General features: G+C 46.0%; 1 protein-coding gene across 3 annotated transcripts in view; it reads right to left on the bottom strand.

Moving 5' to 3' along the window:
• The window catches only part of LOC147701168 (peripheral myelin protein 22-like), a 154556-nt gene that overhangs the window by 72561 nt on the left and 63419 nt on the right, over positions 1-18576 (bottom strand). For all 3 annotated transcript variants that reach the window (XM_086929927.1, XM_086929928.1, XM_086929929.1), the window contains one exon: positions 29-244. In XM_086929927.1, coding sequence (XP_086786053.1) covers positions 29-203 — 175 coding nt within the window. In that variant the 5' untranslated portion in view covers positions 204-244. The remainder of the gene's footprint in view (positions 1-28; positions 245-18576) is intronic.

Below are 18576 nucleotides of genomic sequence, written 5' to 3'. Positions count from 1 at the left end.
ATTATACTCGGTACAAGTTGTGACTCACCTGAAACACTGGAGATGGAGTTACAAAAGGGTTCTGAAAATGCATCAGTACAAGCGACCCAAAGACCAAAATAAAATGTTCGAGTGACGACCCATTGATTTGTCGCTATGGAGACGATGAGAACAATGGTGCTGATGAGGCTGAGGAGTAACCCGGACACTTTCAGAGCAATCATCGTCAAGGGAGGAAGTTCACTGTGTTCTCTTCACTGGGCATCTGTAAAAACCATGGATTATTAAAGACATGTAGAGTTTATGGTGCTCTACATAACTTATTATTATCAGATACTCAACAATTTACCATAATAATGTATTAATGGTGTTGATCTGATTTGAAATTAGTAATCATAGTGAATAAATAGTAACTTTCCATGACAAAACATATCTCTTTGGTGCTCTCACAATGGTATAGTGAGAACCGTATATTAACAAACGTTGACAAAGCCACTGGTTTGACATTTGTGCAGCACATGCGCACGTTTGTACAGCCACACAACATGTACAGATTGACGAAGATGACACATGCAAATATGCGGAGCTACATACTTACTTATATTCATGTACACATAGATGAGCAGTTGCACAGACAATCCCTCTATACAGACCTAGAAGAGCCCATACAAACTACCTGCCATGCACTCACCCATGCACACATAACACAAGACATTTATTATGCTACGTTATTCTGGGTGTTGTGTGTTACATGCTGATCTACCTATTACAAGAGTTTGGAAAGGAGGGAACAAGAGAGGGAGTGAGCAATGGCCCTTATGAGTGAAATAGCTTCGAACTATAGTCATAAGCCAGCCCTGTATTTTTGTTCTTTGAACACATTTTTATTGGGGGTTTTGCAGGTTATGTAGTACATTTGCAGATGTGCAGCTCTTGCGCAACTGTTTTTTACGTTCAACAACAATTTCTGTTTAAATGATTTTGCTGTTGCAATGAAGATATAGCAAATTTCTATTATCCGACTCGGTGTCAACATTCGGCCTCGTCAGTTTTGATGCATCTTTAAATCATATAGCAAAAAGGAGAAATCAACTCAAAAAGAATCCCCAACTCCCGCCTCCCTCTCCCTCCCCTCTCGGAAGCTGTAGTGTTGCTGGCAGTGGGGTGTACCACTGCAGCGCACGCCCCTCCCACTGTTATTCAATTTGTTCCCTCTAGCGTAGAGGGGTTGGTTTAGCCCAGCGTGAGCATTGGGAACGTAAGAGTGTGAATAAAAAGCCCGGGGCTCTGGGCGTGGTCAAGTTACGTGCTAGCCACCAACAGCACATGTGTGTCGTGTAGACTGGTCTGTCCTAGGCCCCAACCTCGACACTACACTGGCGACGAGAGTGGTCTACCTGTCCACCCCACCGCGTGCCCTGTTGCACCGCCACGGCCTGTGTACCCTCTGCCTGCTACCCGGCGCCTGACGCCGTGCGCTCCTGTTTCCTGTCCTCCGCTCGGCCTCTGCGGCCGCCGCCTGCCCGCCGTAGCCTATCCCAGCGGCAGCGGATGCCTGCCGGCCTACCTGCTGCTGTCCAGGACTGGAACGCTGCCCACAGGTACCCCAAGCGGATCCTCCCCGCTACCGCCTGCTACATCCGGCCACTGCCCGCGCCTCGCTGCCCAGCTCAGCCCCGCACAGGCCAGGCGGCCCTGCGCATGCGCAGAGAGCGCCCTACTCCACGCCTCCGGTGTGCAACGCGGCGCAGCACGAGCGCCCACTTGCTCCCACAGTGCCCTGCTCGGTCGTCTGGAGTCCCTCCTGTCACCCCGCTAGCCTTTGTCTGCCGTCATGGCCAATGTGCCTCCCCTGGAACCATTCTCTGTCACGGGGACACCCCCCTCCCAAGCTGCCCGGTGGAGAAAGTGGGTGGAACGTCTGGAGAACTACTTCATCGCAGCGGACATCGCCGTGGCGCGATGCCGCGCAATGCTCTTACACCTAGGGGGAGAAGCCATCCACGACATCTCCAAGGACATCACGGAGGGAGACCCGCCACACACATACAACACCCTGCGCGACGCCATCACAAGGTATTTCGAACCATTCGCTAGCGCGGACTACGAACGCTTTCTACTCCGTCAAGCCCGCCAACTCCCGGAGGAATCCGTAGATTTATTCTACGCCCGGCTCAAGAAGTTAGCCAGCACGTGCACCCTCCCAGACGCGGAAGACGAAATCCGCGCCCAATTCATACAGGGGTGCGCCTCCCTAAAGCTGCGGGAAAGAGTACTGGAGACGGATGCCATGTCCATGCGCGACATCCTTGCCTTGGGGCGATCCAAAGAACTCTCTAAAGCCCGCGCTGCCCATATGGAACCGAAGCCGGCCTTTACAGTTAAAACGGAACCCGTGTGCGCCATCAAGTCACGTGCTCCAGACAACCGAACAAAGCCACTCCGCAAAGGATGGCCGAAACCGTCCCAAACCGCCCACGACCAGACATGCATGTGGTGCGGAGGCGCCACACCCCACAAAGGAGCATGCCCCGCCCAAGGCAAAATCTGCAGCGCTTGCGGCAAGGCCAACCATTTTGCGAGCGTTTGCCTGTCGTCGCAGAGGAAGAAACAGGGTGGCCCACCCGGGAGAGTACGACAAGTGGCACCACAGACACACACCCCCACCAGCAGCGACATGGACGACGATGAAGAAGATGCCGCATCCGTCCACGTGGTGCGCATGCTAAACACCTTAGCAGCCACGTCGTCTACTGAACCGATGTGCACCGTCCAAGTGCATGGCCAAACGGTCACCGCTCTCATCGACACAGGTGCAACTATCAATCTTATGGCCGCCAGCGTGTATCGGCAGCTGGAGAATGCTCCAACACTCCACCCCACCAGAGTGCAAGTGTTCGCCTATGGGACCCGTCGCCCACTGCGCCTGTGCGGTGTGTTCCGGACCACAGTGTCCCACGACTCGACGCAGCTACACACAAAGATCTTCGTATCCCAAGAAGGATCAGGATTCCTCCTCGGTTGCAAGTCAGCGAGGGAACTCGGACTGATACATTTTCCTTTAACAGTACAAGCCCACGGTTTGGATCACCTGGTGTCAGAACACCCCTCGCTGTTCGAAGGCATCGGTTGCTTGAGAGGACCCCCCGTCCCACTCCACATTGAGAAGTCAGTGGCCCCAGTAGCCCTCCGACACAGGTGAATTGCTTTTCACCTCCGACCGAAAGTGGAGGCCGAGCTGCGGATGCTCGAGCAAGCCGGCATCATTTAACGAGTGACCGGGCCCACGCCATGGGTATCCCCCATTGTGGTCGCCAAGAAGCCAAAGCAACCCGAGGCGGTAAGAATCTGCGTAGACATGCGCATTCCCAACCTAGCAATTAAAAGAGAACGCCACCTGACGCCGACCATCGACGACATCATCGGTGAGCTCTCAGGATCCAAATGGTTCTCCAAAATGGACTTAAGGTCGGGATACCACCAGATCCCCCTTCACCCTGACTCACGCCCAATCACGACTTTCTCGACCCATGCTGGCCTCTGGAGGTATACCAGGCTAAATTTCGGCATATCAAGTGCGGTTGAAGTATTTCAGAACATCATCCACAATGTCCTCCAGGGCCTCGACGGTGTGCTCAATGTAAGCGATGATATATTGGTCCATGCCCCAACCTTAGATGAACACATCCGACGCCTCCAGGCGGTGTTCGCCCGGCTGCAGGAAAGAGGTCTGACCCTCCACAAGGACAAATGTGAGTTCCTGCGCAAAGACATCAGTTTCTTTGGGTACAAATTCTCCGATCAAGGGGTTGGGCCGGACCCGGAGTAAGTCAAAGACATTCACAACGCACCAGCCTCGCATCAGTGACAGCCGTCCGCAGCTTCTTGGGCATGGTAACATACTGCAGGCGGTTCATCCGAGATCTCTCAGACTTGACGGGCCCCCTTCGTGACCTCACGAAATCAACAACCCCCTGGACTTGGGGCCCGGAGCAGCAGGAGTCCTTTGCAAAGACCAAAGCAGCTCTATCGGCGGACACCACCCTGGCCTACTTCGACCCGCGACACGAATCACAACTGGTGGTTGATGCCAGCCCGACAGGCCTCGGTGCCGTCCCTGACGCCCACCGAACAGTGGTATTCGCAGATCGAAAGAGAGGCCATTGCCATCTTGTGGGGATGCCGCCACTTCCACATCTATCTCTACGGACATCCGTTCTCAGTGATCACCGATCACAAACCCCTCATCCCCCTCTTCCAAGGCTCATCCTCCCGCCCACCCCCGAGAATCAAAAAGTGGGTGCTGCAGTTGCAAGAGTTCCAGTTTACGGTGGAGTATCGGCCTGGCACCCGAAACCCGGCAGACTACCTGTCGAGGCATGCACGCCCAGTCACCGAGGCGGAAGCGGCCGAAGCAGCAGCCACGGAAGAGTATGTCCGGCTGATTGTTGAGCGGTCGAGACCCCGGCCAATGTCCTTAGAGGAAGTGGCGAGAGCCACCGAAGACGATGACTGCCTCCAGATCGCAATCCGGGCCGTAGAAACTGGTGACTGGAAAGCGCTCCAAAGTCCGGCGTCATTCCGAACCCCAGATGCCCAGGCTACTCTAAGAGCCTTACACCAAGTCAGGCACGAGCTGTCCATCTCAGCCGAAAGGTGTCTCCTGAGGGGCCCTCGCCTGGTATTGCCCAGCAGCCTCACCCAGCAAGCCGCCCTACTAGCGCATGGATCTCACCAAGGGATTGTAAAATCCAAAAGCAGGCTCCGAAGCAAACTGTGGTTCCCGGGGCTCGACAAGGCCGTCGAAGAAGTAGTCCAGAGATGCCCGGTATGCCTTGCGACAAGTCTACCCAACCCCCCAGCTCCCGTACTCACCGAAGAAGGGCCTACCTCCCCGTGGGTACGTGGATTTTGGCAGCCTCCCCGGCGGCAAGTACATGCTCGTCGTAGTGGATGATTTCTCGCGCTATCCTGAAGTGGAAATCGTAGGGTCTACAGCGGCGTCAGATGTGATCCCGAAGTTCGAAAAAATCATTGCTACCCATGGGTTCATGGAAGAAGTCCGCACAGACAATGGACCCCCGTTCAACGGCAGCGAGTTCACTGAATACCTGCAAAGCCATGGCATCAGACATAAACGAATAACTCCAAGGTGGCCCAAGCCAACGGGGAGGTCGAGAGGCTAATGAGAACTCTAAACAAAACAATTCAAATCGCAATAGCCGACGGCCACTGTCTAGAGCTAGCTCTATATCAATTTCTTCGAGAGTATCGCTTGACTCCTCATTGCACCACTGGGGTCTCCCCAAGCAGACTCTCCTTCAACAGAGCAATCGCGGACACCATCCCACACCATCCCACGTGGGAGTTAGCCCCAGCCCCAAGAAACCGGTCCATGGAACAGAGCGCCAAAAACAACCAGAGAGCGTCCCAGAGACGGAGAGCAGCCGACAGCCCCATCCAAGTCGGGGACACTGTCCTAGTAAAAGACCGCCATCCCGGCGGAAAGTTCCGTCTACCATTTGAGCTTGACCCATGGAAAGTGACAGGGATGAATGGGACAATGATCACAGCTGCCAGAAACGGAGAAACCGTAACAAGGAATGTATCGTTTTTCAAAAAGGTACCCGGAAAAAGCGAAGATCCAGAGCTGGACGATTGGCGTCCAGCCCCCCTGCGCAGTCCACCGGAGCCGACTGGAATGGAGGCCCCGATAAGCCAGTCAGACAACGCCACCCCGAGCAACCGGGAATCCGAAGGGCCAGCAGAGAACCCCAACACCAGCGACGCAGAGGACGCTGAAGAGCCCACCCAGACCGCGCCGGAAGGGCGAAGCCAAGCAAGATACAGCCTGCGCCCATGCCCCAGACCTCCCCAGAAGTACAGAGACTTCGTGGCACAGTGCTGGCGCTGAGCAGACCGCAACGGCGACCCCCGCCGAGAGTAAAGTAAGACTGTTCTTTGTTTGTGTGTCCTACACTGTTTGATCATGTGATGACTCCAGAGACTCTGCCAGAGACATACTTAACTGAGACTATCAAAGAAGTTATTTGATGTTCGTTAACAGCACACCCAATGACTATGGCAACATATCCGTGTGCTATGGTGCTCATGTTTTGTTTTATTCCCAGGTAAAGGAGGAATGTAGTGTTGCTGGCAGTGGGGTGTACCACTGCAGCGCACGCCCCCTCCCACTGTTATTCAATTTGTTCCCTCTAGCGTAGAGGGGTTGGTTTAGCCCAGCGTGAGCGTTGGGAACGTAAGAGTGTGAATAAAAAGCCCGGGGCTCTGGGCGTGGTCAAGTTACGTGCTAGCCACCAACAGCACATGTGTGTCGTGTAGACTGGTCTGTCCTAGGCCCCAACCTCGACACTACAGAAGCCTGCCTGTCCTATTGCCTGATCTGTTTACAAACCTTTCTTGCTTCCTGGGTCTTCGGATATGTCGGTTGGGTGGGGGGGGCTTCTGTTAATCGTAATAATCTGAGGTTTCAAGGGCAGGTGAGTTCAGTGAATTCTTGAAAGGGAAGTGTAAGGAATGGAGGCCATATTTCCCGGAAAGTGTCTCCCTCCGACTTAGCAGCTGATGAAAGGCGTTCCATACCCGATAGACCCCAGATCCGGTGTAGCCAGTTAAGCCTAGTCTGAATGTTATCGGGACCCCAGAGCGCTAGTATAGCTTGGTGTGCTGCTCGAAGTGCTAGGGTTATCTGCCTGCCTCCTCGTGACTTGAGAGGGTAGATGAGTGGACTGGGAAGGCCTAGGATAATATAAGGAAATCTCAGAAGTTGGGTAGAGAAGTGTGTGTCTATTTCTGCTAGAATTCCCTCCCAGAAGTGTGCCTATTTTGGGCATAAAGTATGTGTGCCCTCCTCTGTGAGACATCTCCAACACTGTGCGGGGTCTATCTTTTGTAAATGAGTTGGGGTTCAATACAAACAAGAAACTATTTTCACTGCTGTTTCAGTGCTTGAAGTGTTGGGGGCTGGTCGTCGAGCTCTGTAATAAATGTCTCTCCACTCCGTTTGGGTCAATTCTCAACCCAGCTCCCGCTCCCAGCATTGTTCAGCTGGCAATTTAGTCTTTACCTCTGGGCCCATTAAAATTTTGTACAAACCCGCGACTAATCGCTTATCTGAGGTTCTACTAAGATGCCATTTCTCAAAGATGGGTAGTATCAAAAACAATGGTCCAAGACTATAGATTATGCAAAACATATACTTCAAATCATCGTTTGCCCGACTTAAAGCCTCTGAACTAATAAGCTCTATGTATTAATCCAATGAGTTATTATATAACATGTGCATTAACCGGACAAGAGTAGGGGCCCGATGTAGGTAATTCTAATTTACCACTTCTAAAATACAGAATCATACCGATTCGGTATTTAAGAAGAGGTAAATTAGAAGGGGGGAAATGTAGGTATTTCAGATTCGGTAAATACCGAATCGTTAAGATTTGGTATTTACCGATTCTGTAAATACCAAATCGGTAAAGCCCATTGTTTCCTATGGGTATTGCAGCCCATAGGAAACAATGGTCATTACCGAATCGGTATTTACCGATTCGGTAAATACCGATTTTTGCAAGGGTGCAGGGGGTGTCACTTTGACACCCTCTTGCACCCCAATTTCGGACTTGTGTGCCATGTGGCACACAGACATGCCCTAAGGGCATGTCTGTGTGTTACATTGCACAGGTGTGCATGCACAGATGTGCATGCACACCTGTATTCGGTATTTTACCACCCAATTGGATTGGGTGGTAAAATACCGATTCTTAAAGCTCTGTGGCACTCTGACATGTGCCAGCTACATCTGCATTTACAGAATCGGTATTTTACCGAGTCTGTATTTACAGATTCGGTAATTTTACCGAATCTGTAAATAGAGAATCAGTAAAATACCAATTCTGTAAATGCATGCCCTACATCTGAAAACCGTAATACCGGTCGGAAACGGCCGAATTCGGCCGTTTCCGACCGGTATTAGGGCACCTACATCGGGCCCACAATGGCATGGTAAATAACGAATTTCTGTGTACATGCACATCTGTGCATGTACACCTGTGCCATGTGGATCACATACATGCCCTAAGGGCATGTATGTGTGTCACATTGCACACAAGCCAGAATCAGGGGTGCAACAGGGTGTCAAAGTGACACCCTGTCCCCCTTGACAAATCGGTAAAATTACCGAATCGGTATTTACCGATTCGGTAATTGCCATTGATTCCTACGGGCCTCAAGGCCCATAGGAATCAATGGCAATTACCGAATCGGTAAATACCGATTCGGTAATGGCCGAATATTACCGATTCGGTAATATTTAAAGAAATATTACCTACATGGCATTTACCGAATTGTAAATACCGAATCGGTAAAATTCTGTATTTACGATTCGGTAAATGCCATTTACCTACATATGGCCCCATACCGATTCGGTAATTAATTCTGTAAAATTACCTACATCCCGATTGCCAGTTCTTAAATACCGAATCAGTATGATTCGGTATTTAAGAATCGGTAATCTGGGATTACCTACATCCGGCCCTTGCTGTCTTAATTCAATTAATTCAAATGGATTGTGGTTTAAACTCCTCTTTAATCTTAGGTTTGGATTTTAAATTACAATTTTGCAGATGTCACTTTCACAAAGTTGACACTTTCTAGTCCAAACCGACTTTGTCTTTCCTCAAGTGTACTAGGTCACAAGACTATGAATACATTTGCTATTGGGGTTTAGATATTGCTTCCAGACAGTGAGACAAAGTAAACCTAGGTGTGAGTAGAGAGGGTTTTCCTAACTGGATGACTGGGGAGGACCTGTACCCTGCCCTGATTACATTCCAAAGGGCCCTGCCTGCAGCACAAACAAAGCAACCTGACACCAGGCCTGTTCTGCCTTTTGTCACCTGTGACCGTTTGGAGCCAAAACTAGGGAAGAGGAAGAACTCATCAGTACCAGTTTTGAGTGGTAGATCAAGGACTTTCCCCACACAAAGGCTGGCACTAGGTATAAACAATCATTAGAAATGCAATCAGTCTCTCATTTGTTTGAGTTAGAGCTACTGGCATTGTAAATGGCAATGTCTTTTACATATGTGTTATGGAGTGTATGTATGTGGTGTGTAGTGGAATGATATGGGTTGGATTGAATTAGTTAGTTGAGTAATTAGGTGGTGTGGTATTGTGCGGTGTGGAGTACATTTGTGTTGTGGAATTATGTTACATGGCGTGCTGTGGAATTACGTGGATGGTATTTATGTGGCATTTAGTGTACTGGAATTATGTGGAATGGGATTGTGTGTTTTGGAGTGTATTTATGTAGAATTATATTTTGTGTTGTGGAGTAGTATGCAGTGGAGTTTAAGTATGTGGGATGCTGTTGAATTTTGTGGCACAATGTGGAATTGTGTGGTGTGGGTTGGATGTATGTGTTGTGATGTTTAATTGTGTTATTGAGTTGAATTATGTGGTTTGGTGTTAAATTATGTGTTCTGGATTGGAAATGTGTGGAGTTGAATTGTGTGGCGTAGAACTGTGAGGATAGCTTTGCATTTTTGCTGATGAAAAAGAACAAATAGGAAGGATGTAAGCTCCAGATCTCTGTGTTAAAAAAAAGCGAGTTAGAGATATTGGCGCTGTAAATGTAAATGTCTCTTACCTATGTGTTATGGATTGGAGTAGATGTATGCAGTGTGTAGTGGATTATTTGGGTTGGAATTGTTAGTTGTAGCATTGTGTGGCATGGAATCGTGTGGTTTGGAGTGGATTTGTGTAGTGAAATTATGTGGCCTGGTGTGCAGATGTATTATGTGGATAGTAATTCTATATTTTAGAGTGTATTTGAACTATGTGGAGTGAAATTGTGTGTATTGGAGTGTGTGTAATGGAGTGCAATTGTGTGGAACTGTATTTGGATTAAGTGGGGTGTTATGTAGTGGAGTTTATTTATGTGGGGGTGATGTTGAATTTTGTAGTATGACCTTGAATTATGTGTTGTAAATTGGATATTTGTGGTGTGTAGTTGAATTGTGTTGTGGAGTGGACTAGTGTGATTTAGTGTTGGATTAAGTAGTGTGGAATAGATTTGTATGCAGTTGAATAGTGTGGCACAGAACAGTGCAGTGTTTAGTGAAATTATGTTGAGTGGCATTATGTAGCATGGTGTGGAGTTTATTTATCTGGATTATTGGTATGTGGCATAGAGTGGATTTATGTGGGGTGTATTTATATGGTATTAATGTGAAAAACCAGATAAAACATACTAATGTAGTAATGCAACATTATTGTACGGAGAATAGATTGGTTCATTTATCCGGCACATTAATGGTGTAAAAACCATTCAAATCCTACTGCAATTTAGGCAAAAGTCACGGAACCATGCCTTATATGAAGTTGCCACAATTATAGTTAAACCAGCATACGTGTCAAACATCAAAGTAAGAACAAAGCTTCTTGAACTAACGTTACAATATGGCTCAGATTACAACAGCTGCTGCCAGCAAAAATATTACAGTGTGAGGTGTTCGGGTAGGTTTTAAAGCAAAGACAAGGAGAGTTAAAGGTATTGGCATTGTAAATGCAAATGTCTTTTACCTAAGTGTTATGGAGTGTAGTGGATGTATGTGGTGTGTAGTGTAATTATGTTTTTTCCTTTGGAATTGTTAGTTGTGGAATTGTGGAGTGGATTTCTGTAGTGGTAATATGTGGCATTGTGTGCAGTTAAATTATATGGATAGTAATTAAAGTCCATTCAAGAGTATTGGAGGTATGTTTAGTGGAATTGTGTGTTATGGGGTGTAATTATGTGGAATAATATTTTGTGTTGAGGAGTGTTATGTAGTGGAGTTTAAATATATGGTGTTTTGTAGAATTTTGTGGTATGATGTGTGATTATGTGGTGTGTTTTAGATGTATGTTGTGTGTTATGTAGTTGTTCTGTTGATTAGAATTATGTGGTATATTGTTAAATTATGTGGTGAGGAATGGAAATGTGTTAAGTTGAATAGTTAGGCGCTGAGCTAAATTATGCTGATGAAATTATGTGGCATGGTGCTGAGTGAATCACGTGCCCCATAGGGACATTGTCGTCTTCACTAACTTAGCATGGGTACGCTGAAGCTTGCCTGCTTCTTTGCTCTCGATACTATACGTCTTTATTTTTTGCAATAATTTCTATGGCTGCTTTCACATGAGAATTCATCGCTGTGTTCACTCTCTGCTTGTTCCTGGGATTTAGACTGAACATTATGTGCGAGGTCGAACAACAATGCCCCTTGTTATTTTGTTCTGGCCAGACCTTAGCCCTTAGACAAAACATACTGATGCAGCTGTTGCTTAGACAGCAGATTTGGGTTTTTAGTGGGACACAGGAATATGTGACTTCATGATTTATGGAGTAGCTGCTATGCTGACTGTATTCGGAATATGTATTTTCCTGCTTGTTGTGGCAAGTATACTGCATGTGAGGGCACATTAGTTAAAATAAATATTTTAAACTGTTAAGTGTCTCTGTCAGATCTTGTTTTGGACAAGTACAAGAGTGCGAGCGAAAGGGTTGCCCCACATGGAGGGTGGTGTTTGCTTTAGTGTATACACTATGCTTGGGCATCCCCTCCCTGAGCGCTCTACCAGCGTTCTAAAGAAGGTACAAGATGAACACAGGGCTGGAATTGGGGGTGAGATTAGTGGACATGTTCCCTATTGCCTCCGATATGATTCTGGCCAACATTAAAGGTAAGGCAGTTTGCTTCCAGGTGCATCAATGCCTCTGGGCTGTAGTGTACATTGACAGACAGCAGCAATTGCTGATTTTTATTGCGGAGGTGTATACCTCGTTGGGACGCAATAGTTTGTGAGTAAGACCTTTTACTCGGGTACAGAACAAGCTCACTCCTGAGAAGGAGGGACGCCCAGTCTTCCTAAAAAGCCTTGGAATAAAAATCAGCGGCAGCAACAGCAGAAGCCTGGTACACGTGCTGGCTCGCCACCACTTCACGCTTCTCTGAATGTAGATATGATTTGTGCAATCGCTCTAAAATTAGGACGCCCAAGAGGTTCCAGGTTCCTGATCCTCGTTCTCCTCGTTCCTTTCAGGAATCAACGGATCAACAGTTCCGCGGAGTAGGACGTCAGGATCACAGAGAAGGCGAGTCTGCGCAAGACGTGACCTGCAGCGCCAGTTTGATGTAAAAGTCAAGCAGAGAGAACCACCTCAATATCAACCCCAATTTCAGAAGAAAAAGGTTGCAGGTAAGACAGCAACATTTGCCTCAGACGGTGAGAACCATGCTCCTCAATAGGAGTTGGGTGGTGACCCTCCTGGACAGCACGACGGAGGTTACCATAGCGCGGGAGACACTCCACCAGCGTCTGGAGGCATACGCAACTGACACTTTTATTACAGTAGAGACAGCTGATACTCAAGTTGCCCCTTCACATAGACTTTATAAAGTAACCCTTCAAATTGAAGGTGATATTAAAAGCTCGGTTAGAGCAGTGTTTTGGGAGAACCTTACTTCTTCTTATGATATTTACTTGGCCGAGGCTGATTGGCCTCCCCCTTTTGTCTTAGCTTCCTCTAGGGGGAAAGACGTTATTCTTCCTAGTTTTTAAAATATGTTCCCGATGATGATAAATTTGGCTTATGCCTTGAAGTGGGCATTATCCTTAGCTCTGGCGTTATATCGCAATCTGGCAGGTTGGAACGAGGGCTTCCTGGTTCATGTGATTCCTTTGCGTTCCACACCTCACCCCCAACCACGGTATCCAATCAAACGAGACGCTACGGCACCCTGAATAATCCTCTTTGTTCGATATTGAAACCGGTCAATTCACATCGCATAGTTTTAGAATACATTTGACATCTGAACAGTCATCTTTGAACGTTACATATTTCAATGGATTTTTCAGTCATTCTTTGACACCTGAGAGCCATGATTTGACTGCATTCAGTGCAGTGGGAAACCGGCGCAGATATGCGAGATTGCCTATGGGATATAAGAATAGCGCTGGTGTGTTTGCAGCACGCATAGTGTCCCTTTTGCATGAGATCGACCCCCATGCCTTCTTGTACGTTGATGATATGTACTTGACGGATAATGAATTACAACCGCATCTTTTGCGTGTAGACTGCATTATCACACACTTTACAAACTTTGGTTACAAATTTAATTTTGCTAATTCTCACATCACCTTTTTGGCAGTTCTTTTTCTTGGTTATGAACTTAACAATGAAGGTAGGGGGTTGGCCCTCAACTTTCTGGAGAAATGTGCTCAATTGCAACCTCCATCTACACTTGAAAATTGCAATCTTTACTGGGGTTTTTTTAAACTTTGGGAGAACCATACATTCCTGATTAGGCCCAGCGAATCAAACCTCTTTACTCATTATTACAACCTTCTTTTTCAGCTTCCTCTTGGCTTCCGGAACATACCGCAATTCTTCAGTCTCTGCAGTCTGATGTGCTGGCGACCAACTTCTTGTTAACACAAGATAATTCTAACTATTTGGTGATAAGGGTTGTGCCTGGCTCGTAAGGTTCACCTACTTGACTTTCAATGAGGGAGACACGGTTCCCATTGCTTATGATTTGCATTTGTACACTCCTGCTGAGATGCGTTTCTCCCCTACTGAAAAAATTTTGACCTCTGTCCAGATAGTGATTTGTAAGGAATGCTCTCTGGCGCAGGGTAAACATATTTTCATGTTTGCGCCTGTACCTGCTTTGGAAGCAGTTACACAGGGGAGTGTTCCGAAATCCAAAGCCCTGCATCTACGTTGGATACAGTGGGCTAGTTCTTTGACGTCTGCTAATGTCAACTTTGTTTTTGATCTTTCTTCGCAAACGCAGGAGTTTTCAGAATATGAACTTGTTCATCCTCCACCTTTATCAATACTCCCACTTGATCAGTACAAATGCATTATTTACACTGATGGATCTGTGCAGCCAGCCATTGATTCTAAACATGCTTATTCTGCAGCCTGCGCAATAGTGGCAGGGAAGATTGTTGATGGGGATTTTAAATCTTCCTCGGTGCACACACAGGCACTTGGTGATTGCATGTCTTAATTGGCAGAATTATTTGCTTTGGTTTTCACCTGAATTTGCAGGTGCTGAGTGTCCAGCTCTTATTGGGTGCGATTCGACTTACTGTGTGTACAATCCTTCAATGACAATTTGTTCTTCTGGACACAAAATGATTTTCACGATTCTAAAGGTAGAGCAATTAAACATTAAAACGCTTTGGGTTCGAATAGCCGTTCTTAAGGAACGTTTGCCACTCCCACATGTTATTCATACTTTGGGTCATCAACGTGTGGGAGCACACACTGATGGTAATTTTGCTTGCTGATGAGGCAGCCAAATCTGTAGTAGCCACTTATTCAGTAGCAGCAGTCACAAGGTCTATGACTAAATTTGATTATGATATTTTGGAGGTGATAGCTGCAACAAAGGAGGGTACTGAGTTTCCCCAAGCTTTTTCTTCCTGCTATTCATACCACTTGTCCTCTGATCAACTTCCATTTATGACTATCCATCCGTTGGGGATCGTCTGATTCCTAACAAGGACCGCAGACTTTCTTTAATAGTTGCTGCACATGAAGGCATTGCCTCTGCACATGCAGGAGTGACAGTGGCTGTTTCTCTTTTACAGAAAAGTTTTTGGTGGCATGGTTTATATAAGCAAACTCGGAAATATGTTCTTTCTTGTGACATTTGTCAACAAATCAAACCTTCTACTGTTGCACAACCACCACATACGCAACTTTATATTTCAAATCAGCCTTTTGGGTGTGTTTATCTTGATCACTGCCGGCCTTTATCATCAATGCAAAACCAACAGTTGATGCTCAGATAGCAGAACAATGTCATACATTCACCCCAGTACAGAGATCTGGGCCTAAATCCATCGTTTTTCTGCACTACACACCACCCCAGTTCAGACATGGCCATATGCAAATCAGCCTTGACCCTGTGCCTCATGGGAACAATCCAGCCCGAACTTTATCATCAGACACTGCATTTAAACATATCTTAGTTGCAGTGGATTTATGCACTAGATTCCTTTGGGTTTGGCCACAATGCAGTGCTGACGCTTGATTTGTCATAAAAGATTTGCGTGTCTTTGACGGGTCTTTTGCCTCTGGCACCTTCTATTCTGACCAATGTCTTGCATTTGCCTCTATGGCTTACTGGGATGTTATGAGGTCCCTTGAGGTGCAGGTGCAATTTTCATCTCCATACCAGCCTGAGGGCAATTCTGTTGTGGAGCTGATGAACCCTGACTTAAAGCAATCTTTGACAGCTAGAGAGTTAAGTACTGGCAGGGGTTGGCTCACCCATCTACATGGCGTCTAACATGCTCTAAATAATCTCCCTAGAAGATCTCTGGGTGGGCGGACCCCATACAAAATGTTGTTTGGCATTAATATATTTGTTGCTAACAAGTGTTCAAGAGGGAAAACCCTTCTTGCTGGTGGGAGCACAGTTATAATACCACAAGGTATCAACAAGTTCAAACCGATGTATCAAAAATGTGTTCTCTTCAAACGAATTTTATATCCAACTTTTGGATGTTTTAATGTTCGTTCAATGCATTATCCAGAATGTAATATCCATCATAATTAGCCATCCAAAATCCAATAGATCACGTATTTGTAAACCCAATGCATTTCGGGTCATCCTTCGACGCTTCATCAGGGGTCACTCAATAGGTTCTAAAAGATGAAAATGGAAATAGGAGACTGTTCATCATGCAGTCCACATTTTGATAATCAAAACAAATGGTCAAAAGAGCTTAAAATATTCAGGGGAGAAATGCCATGTGCTCGATAAAAAGAAAAACTTAAAAAATGCCCAGTGAAAATGACTTCCTGCCGGTGCTGAAACGGTTAATATGTAACTGAATAAAAAAACGTGTATACAAATAATATGCAGGTGTTTAAAGGTGTCCGTGTTAATGTGAAAGTGACACAAACGAAACTAAGATAAATGCGGATGTGTCACACAATGATACATGCACTCAACATTCTCTGCCAAATCGGCATAAAAGAAACCGCAATTGTGTGCAAAGTTCATACTGGCGTTTGAACGTTTCAGTTGTTAAACCTGGTAGTCTGCGGCAAGGCTCTTGTGATAATACCAGAGTGAAATGAGCGAATCTAGAATAAATATGGATGTGTCGCAGCACTATAACGCTCACCTACTTCTGCCGAAATGGCATTCAGAAACCCGTGCACCGTGGTCTAAGTTGAGCTTTTTAAGTGAGCGTAAAAATTGCATTTATAGGTCTCGAGCTTAACTGGATCCCTCCAGCTTGCGAATCATGAGACATGGAAGTGAGTGTATGACGCGGTTACGCGTCCACATTATAACGTGATATTGATGCCTTAAAGGTGCAGTACCGAGTGCTCTTATAACTCAAGTTCATGAAATAAAGCTGGAAAGGAAATTGTGAAAAGGGAAAAGGAAGTGAGTGTATACCGTGATGCTTTAATCACGTATACCTTGATGAGCACTCTGTGCATTAATAAAGATGAGGAGGTTGGCTCACCCATCTATATGGAGTCAAACATGCTCTAAAAATTCTCCCTAGAAGATCTCTGGGTGTGCGGACCCCATTCGAAATGCTTTTCGTTCATTAATATGTTTGCACCGGACCTTGTTGGTCTAGAAGTTGTGGCTGCCACAACCTTTTGACGTAGATAATCATTGTGCTATGTTGCAAGATCTACAAAAGGCTCATGATTTACAAGCAAAAGCCCATTTACCCCCTTCCACAGATGCAGCAGTGTTGATTCCTGTTTCTGGCTGGCTTCCTAAAGTTGGAGATCGGTGCGAGAAAAATTGGAAAGTAAAAAGGAATTTAGGTCATCATACCATGCACCGGTCAGAGTCCTTGGCCTCAAAGGCACCCGTAATATGAGCCTGCAACCTTTGCCTGGTCTTACGGAGAATCGTATCAAAAACACAGAAAACCTCTCCTAGAACATTATAAATCTATAGGTAATATATCCGTTACTTTATAAACAGCATCATAGTCCCACACAAGAAAATTCTTTAGAAAAACATATAATTTTATTCTTTGGAATCCATCAATGATAACTATTTCATAAAAAATATGTATAAATATATATACAATGTAATTCAATTAAATAAACATCATACAGCTCCCAGTCATACACATACTTCCAGGCATCCTCTCAAACAACCACAACGCCGTACACAAACACAAGAGAACAATACAATAATAACAAACAAAGGTACAAATAAAGAATCAAAAAATTATACAAGCAAAAAAAGCGCTGACGCGCGTTTCGGAAAGAACTATGATCCACAGTTCCTTCGTCAGGGCGCAAGGATCACCATATCCTATATACAATTTCTTGAGGGCGTAGATTCCTTCAATTTTCAATTTTCAAATATTCAATCTTTAAATAGAAGATACCAAAGTTATAAGGGCTGTTTCTTGCGGCTGGAAATAGCAAGAATAAACAGTCTCGGGAGGTAGATACCACCCGCCTGAATTCAATTTAGAGGATGGCCACCAGCGATCCAGGGAAAGGTGCCCTGAACAAGACTCTCAAGAAGAAGATGTAAATATCAGATAGCCGCTATACAAGGTGGAAAGCAGGGGAAGCAAACAAGGTCCGGAGTGCTTTTAATATTAGTTCAAGGTGGCCAAAAACAATATATGGACCCTCCGATATGCCCAGAAATACCCAGATGACCCTGGCGGGGAGAGCTTCCTCCAAGTTAACGAGGGCTGATGTATTGGTACGCAGGTCCGAGGTGGCAACACGTCTTCCCGAGTTTAACCCCGTAACAATAAATTAAACTCTGGCATATGGTTGCAGATGACTTAAACATTAATAAACCACCCATGCATGCATTTTGTAAAGGCAAAAGCCTCAGAAACTCATTAGTTAGATCCTTACTCCCCTCCAAATGAGTCAATATCCAGACTCACCTATGGAATATGCCACAGATTATGGGACATTTTAAATGTGGAAGCTGCAAAGCTTGCCCATTAACCAGCAAGATCAAATCATTTACCCATAATGATTATACTCATTCCCACAAAGAACATACTAATCGTAACTCATCGGGAGTCATATATGCCATCCAGTGCCCCTGTGAATTCCTGTACATAGGCCAGACAACCCACAAGGTTAAGTGTCGTATTCTACAACACTGTAGTAAAATAAGGTGTGCGACACAGGGGGCACCACTAGTTGAGCATTTTACGCAATTTGGCCACACTGCTGAAAATTTGCGATGGTGGGTGGTCGAAAAAGTACATGTCAACCAACAGGGAGGGTCCATGAACCATAACCTGAACTACCGAGAAAGTAAATGGATCCATACCTTTAACACTATAGCTAAGGGTTTGAATGAATACGAAGAAATTGCTCGCCAACCGCAACTTTACTACTTCGTTGAAATAAGGCACCTCAGGATCCATACAGGGTTTAATATGTGACCCCCGGGCAGCGTTCATGACTGTATTATAATTGCCATATGACGTCACGCACTGCCTAGACAGCAGTCCTATATTCACCACATTGTATACATTGTTACTAAATGTGGC

Source organism: Lissotriton vulgaris, chromosome 7 (assembly GCF_964263255.1).
Source record: "Lissotriton vulgaris chromosome 7, aLisVul1.2, whole genome shotgun sequence".
In the NCBI taxonomy this organism is placed as follows: domain Eukaryota; kingdom Metazoa; phylum Chordata; class Amphibia; order Caudata; family Salamandridae; genus Lissotriton; species Lissotriton vulgaris.
This window is presented reverse-complemented; position numbering and strand designations above follow the sequence as displayed.